The 6,465-nt window shown below is 37.8% G+C and overlaps 1 protein-coding gene across 1 annotated transcript; it reads right to left on the bottom strand.

The window, feature by feature from the left end:
- Positions 1 to 2,386: 2,386 nt before the first annotated feature.
- rpl14 (ribosomal protein L14) lies at positions 2,387 to 6,038 on the bottom strand. Its single transcript, XM_063899247.1, has 6 exons — positions 5,927 to 6,038; positions 4,749 to 4,850; positions 4,559 to 4,653; positions 3,874 to 3,973; positions 2,849 to 2,902; positions 2,387 to 2,482 (listed from the first exon to the last, which is right to left on the bottom strand). Exons 1-6 carry the CDS (start codon positions 5,927 to 5,929, stop codon positions 2,423 to 2,425), a joined length of 414 nt encoding a protein of 137 aa, XP_063755317.1. The 5' UTR covers positions 5,930 to 6,038; the 3' UTR covers positions 2,387 to 2,422.
- Between the last annotated feature and the right edge of the window lie 427 nt (positions 6,039 to 6,465).

Genomic DNA, 6,465 nt, shown 5'->3' on the forward strand with positions numbered 1-6,465 from the left:
ATTATTATTATTAACATACATTTAGCATATTTGAAGAGAGAAATTAACTATTAACAAATAAGAACTCAGAAAATTCCCATTTCTATGTATTTAGCAATAAAGAGGAACAGCTATACTGCTTTATCTTTTCTACAGATAAAGATATAGCACCACAACTTCATACCTATATGTTTTTATTTGTATAACATCTAGATCAGTTCAGCTTTGTAGGCGAGTACTCATTATGTAGTATGCTTTTATTTTGAAGGACAACTAGCTTGTGTTCCGGTGTCGTTAATAGTGATTGACAGCTCCATGATCACTGCGCATCCGTACCGTTCATCTCTGACGTCAGAACTACGCTCGGAGAAAAGCGTGTTTATCAGGCCTCACCGTAACAACACAAAATGTGCTTATTTTCTTTAATCAGTGTTTATTGTATGACACAGGAAACTAAAGAACAACGGGGTCATGAACAGATTTCCCCTAAGATTATATTAGTATTATTTAAAAGTGTCATGGTTTATTTCTAGTGTGTATTCACTAATAATCTGAATCTGTAAATAGGAACTGTCAAATAAATGTGGCGAGTGAAAAGTACAACATTTGCTTCCATATTGTAATGGAGTAAAAGTATAAAATAGCATAAATTAAAAAATAATGTAAGAGTTACCGCAAAATCATACTTAAGTAGAAGTACGCAGATCTTGCACTTAAGTAAAAGAAGTACTAGAGTGTAGGAATACTAGGAATAAGTACCACTGTAGGATTTACCTCTGAATTGTAGTGGAGTAGAAGTACCCCAAAAGTATCCCAAAATCCTACTTCCATACAGTACCTGAGTAAATGTACGTCACTACATTGCACCACTGCTGACTCGCAGGGTTGGGAGGGTTAATAACATGTCAAAAGAAATGTCACCAGTAACCTAATCTAAGAATCAAAATATAAAAGTAATGATTACCTTCCCTTACTTTTGGATTACCCCAATATCAAATGCGATGCAAATAAAAACAAGAGAAAATAAATAACAATAAGCTGTTTTTTGGGGGTACGTAACAATGTCAGGATAGAAAAGAAGAAACCCAGATAACTCAATAACTGTCTATTAAAAGCAATAGTTTAAAAAGACTGTATGTTTGTTTCATAAATCACATATCCACCTTCTGCCTTTCGTGCATCGATTCACTTCGCATTAAGAGGCTAAAATCTACATGCTTCTGAGGAGGTGTTACTTAAGCTTGTTTATTTCTATCCAAAATAAAAGACAAAGGGTCAATAACCTTTGTGAGCTGAGACTGACATCTAGTGGATGTTTGGGCACCAGGCAAATACTAACTACTGATTCTACCAGGGCTGCAGTGAAGACACATTTAGGGGACTCTAAATCAATCCTAAATCCAGATTCAATTCAATCCTGGGACTAAACTTTAAGGAAGAGCAGGGTAGGGAATGTAAACAACGCAGGTTAGTATTTAGTATGCAGAAAACACCTCAAGGTCAACATTCAAGTGGATCTAACATTTCTAAAATATCTAGCAGTGTTTAAGAAATGTTATCCTTTGATGCTTGTATCTAAAACATATTTAGATGTCTACACCTCTAGTTAATTACATTTCTATACGTTCTTTATAGATTACTCAATATTTATTAGCACTTTAACTATCTCTTCATGTGAATAGGTATTTACCCATGCACACTTACACAAAAAAAAAGAGCATAGAACTGAACTGCTGATGCACCTATGGCCTGAACATGTGCATTAATACTGAACAGAGTTTATAGATGTGTAGAAGGGAGAAAACCAGCAGGGAAATCTGACTTCAAATCAGAAATGCCTCTATTCCCTCAAAGCAAAACACAAATTCTGAGCCAAACATAAAAATGTGTCTGGATGAATAATAATAAAAGAAAAAAGGTAGTTGAAGTACAATTTAGGTTCAACTCAAGTTACTTTTTGCATCTCATGGATAATTAAAAAGATGGATGGAAGTTGGCTGTAGTTGGCAATCAAATGCCATACATATTTTGAGTACAGCACCTTCCTAAATGTAGTGTCTGAACCGAGTGACATGTGGACGGTTAGATAAACATACTTGGGCCTCTTGGTTATTAAACTCCTGAAACAGAAGCAATATATTAAACATATTTTAACAGAACACCACAGCACTGCACACATCGGAACCATAGTGCTAACGGACTAAAAAGGGTGCCTGCATATTGCCTTGTGTTTATACTTCATTCCCCTGCTCACTTCACACTCCTAAGTTTGTCCATTTAATGTACGCCTCAGGGAGTTGACATTTAGCAGTCACTCGTTGACAATGAATGACAGAAGGACAGTAAATCTCTAACTGAGCCATTACATGTTTTTCTAAGAGGGCAAAGAAAAGACAACACGCAGATGAACAATTGAACAGGAGATTTATTTTGTGGGCACTGTTCACTTCTTTGCTGCCTCCTTCTGGAGCTTCTTCACCTCATGCTTGATGATCTTGTTCCTCTGCAGAGACAAAAAGTGAATCAGTTAAAAAAAACGCTCAATGACTGATGTAGGATCACTGTTCTACACACTTGGACTAATGGGAATTAATAACCCCTCTTCATTCGTGGGCCAAAGACTGAGCATCGACAGGGACAAACTGTTGTCAATGCTTGCTCTCTGGAGCAATTCAAATCACCAGACCCATCATTAGTTCGATTAGCTGCAGCTGTTTAGTCAGTCTGCTGCCAGGATGCAATACAAGTCTGGCCTCACCGATCAACAATAGTCCATTTTACATTTAACCATTACAATTGTGTAATTAATGAGACTTTAAAAAAGGCCATTCAGACCACACACAAAGCTCCCTCAATCGGTTGCACTTACCATCCTCTTGGCCTTCATCACCTTGTAGCGGTCAAAGTCGCACATCTTTGCTCTCTGCAAAAATAAAGAGAAAAAGGTCAGGGAAACATCCAGAGAGGTTTATTCTTGTCACAGCTTAACGTACCACAACTGTTTTAAGGATGGACATGTGCACTGATAAGGAGTCGGTTTGCTTTAATGTTATAAATAAGACACGTTAACCAATCGAGAGACCCCTACAGCTGGTGAAATGGAAGGCCATCTGCCTCTAAACATAAATGGAAGCTGATTTGTGAAACACAAGCCTAAACTTCAGGGAAATAAACTGTGACAGGTCAGCCTCACACAAACGTACCCTCCATGTTAAATACAGTAGAATATAGCGCAGTTGGAGAGAGAGAAAAGACGTTTTTCAAACCATTGTATGGTAAAACTGTGGCTGCACTCACCAGCTGAATGTACTTCCAGCTATGTTAGTAACGAGGTAGTGGATTCTGACTAGTTTGCTTTTTTTTCCTGGAGAAACATTGCAATCTATTATGAAAATACTGGTAAAGATATAATGCTTTTAACTATATAAATAACTTTTCCCACCACAAACAGATCTTAAAATATCAGTTTTGGACAGCAACAGAAACATTTAACAAAAAGCCTGATACCGCTAAACAAAACCTCAACTATCAGTCCAAGCAACCTTTTAGAAATTGCCAACACCAGCTGTAACTCATTACATTTGAAGGAATATTAGGAGTCGAAGACCTCTGCCAAGGCTTTGCCCGTTTTAGCAGTGTTCAAAGTGAAGAAATCATGCATACAACTCTTCCTTTACCCATAAAACATCCTTCAAAAAGTTTCATGGCATAAAAGTAACGTTTGTACTCCTGCTGTCAAACAGACCCAATCGCCTGGGGCAACATCACCTCACTGGCGGAGGCAAATCAATACTTTAAAAGCCAAGAAAGCCCCTGCTGAAACACCATGACTTATAAAAACCCTTTTAATGTCTTGTATGTTCATAATGACCAGGGAGGAAAACATCGCCTTACCTTCTGTCTTGCCTCGATCTTCTTGGCCCAGCTGCTTTCCGACCACTTCTGGGTGACTTCAGCCTTCTCCCAGGCTTTCCTCACAAACTTCTGACGGGCACTGTGAATGAATACAAACAGTCAGTACTGACACAAGAGGGATTAATCAAGCTTTATAAACCAACAACAGGACACCTAATTCATGTTGATGATGGCCCTCAACGGTTCTTTAAAGTCGGCACTGGGGAGTTTTTATTTTTTTAAGAAATAGAATTGTAGTCAAGGTAATCTCACTGGACCTGTAAACGTTCGCAGTACAGCGTTGAACAAATGTTCATCACTTGGGATGCACGTTACCAGGTACGTATGCAATAACGCTGTCAAATTTGCAATTATGAATTCAGAGTACTTAGCTCTGCAACCGCGGTGTTCCCAGTATACTGCTATATCACAAACAGCTTATAGAATTAAAAATAGAAAACTGTCTTAAACTAAACAGTATGTTGTTTTCTACTGCTTCCTTTTGAACTAACTATCGCAGAGACAAAACATAGTATAGTGAAGCCCTAGTGACCACAATGACAGACCCCTTATAAGATACTGCTTCTAAGTGATCCTTGAGTGATTTTCAGAAATGCTTAAGATCTTGTGTAGCTACCCTGGGAAAGTGTTTTAGTTTTAAGAATATGACTGTGTTCCTTCTCACCTGTGAGGTACTTTGATGACGTAGTCTGTAAGCTGCATGCACTTGAAGGGCATGGATTGCCTCTTCACACCTGTGCAGGGACCATCAACAAGGGCCTAAAAAAGAAAAACACAATGCACAAATAAAAAATCAATACAAACAATACCAAAATTAACACCGTTTAAACAAAGATCTCCCAGGGGGAACTCACCCTGTTTTGGTCGATGACGTCTACGATGGCCACCAGCTTGCCAGCATGGGGTCCGAAAGAGATGTAGGCAACACGGCCGATCTCAACAAAGCGTTTGAACACCTGAGAAACACACATCACAAAATATTGAAACTCAAAAGGAGGCTTTTACATGTCAACGTGGGTAGTCTCAGTTTAACCAGTGGTGCAAATTAACCAAGTATTTTTACTCAAGTACAGTATTCTTCAACCCCACTACATTTTACAGGTGAATCGTGCACTTTTACTCTACTGTTTAATACCTTTAGTTACTAATGTGAAATATAATCGACCCTTAAATAAGACTTAGTTCCACCTGGAGTAAATTCACAAGATACCCTGCAGTATACAAGTCTCTAAACTAGCTGCACCTTTAGCAGCTCTGAGAACACTTTAATGATCAATAATTATAAAACATATCAGAGATATTATTCTGAAATACACAACTTTGCATAATGAGTACTTCAACCTTTGGTACTTTATAGATGCTACTACTTTTGTACTTTTACTTGAGTAACGTTTGAATGCAGGACTTTTACTTGTTACAGTACTCCTACACTCTGGAACGTATAATTTAAAATAGATAAATACTTTGTTTATCCCAAGTTTTTGCAAAGTACAAGATTCGCCTTTAATTGAAGACACTCAAATCAGAGAGAGTATATTTCTGGGTCAACACAACAGTTCATTTGGTAGGGATGGGGGACTCACTGTACTTGACTTTTAGCCACCTTTGGTTAAACCGCAGTTGATAACGTTGCAAACAAGCTAATGTAGCTAGCTAATGTGTCTGCTAACGACTGGCATCCCGCTACCATGGGACTACGTTGAATCAGATTTCCACGATAAGGTATAACATGTCTTCAAATGTAAAATAAACATGGCATGCAGACGATATTTATCGATGTTGCCGAGACAAAACACGTGTAATTAGTCCGATAAAGCGAGCAGGCCTCTCCCCGGACGGACCACGTTGTAACCGACCGATCTTACACATATAGCGTCAAAACTTGGAATAAAACCCCATAACCACATAAAACGATCCATACATATACGTGTAAGTGTGTTAACATTGCACATTGTTGTCGTTATTCCAGTTAAATTAGATATATAAAAAGAAATTCGACAAAAAAACGCTACAACTCTGATGGCGAACTCACCATGATGGCAGTCCGGGAGCAGAAAGGACGTTACAGCTTCCGGTTGACGCACTTACGGGTTCCGCTTATACAGTACGCATGCGCACTGTGTTATTCCCACAATTACTTATTTGTTTAACAACACTTGTAGCACTGTTTTTTTTTTCATAAAATAAAATAACATAACAGTTTACATTTGACCGAAATAAAAGTTACAAAATACAATCATTAAAAACGGTGTAAAGCTCTTTTCAGGTATAATCAGTTTGTCATCTTCTTCTTTGGGGTTTATTTGCAGTTGGCAACCAACAAATAGGTTCACTACTGCCACCGACTGGACTGGAGTCTGGATCAGTAGATTTTGTCTATAGTTATTTCATGAGAATAATTAACACAATCCTCAATGTTAGAGTAGTCTAATATTTTTTGAAGCTTCTGACAATGTAATGTTTATTTACAAAACACATGTACAACATGTATATTCACAGGGACAAGGAACATTTCAAAAACCTTTATATTCCCCTTCTGCCAATAATATTGAAAATAAATTAATAATAATA

This window comes from Eleginops maclovinus, chromosome 13 (assembly GCF_036324505.1).
Source record: "Eleginops maclovinus isolate JMC-PN-2008 ecotype Puerto Natales chromosome 13, JC_Emac_rtc_rv5, whole genome shotgun sequence".
NCBI lineage: Eukaryota > Metazoa > Chordata > Actinopteri > Perciformes > Eleginopidae > Eleginops > Eleginops maclovinus.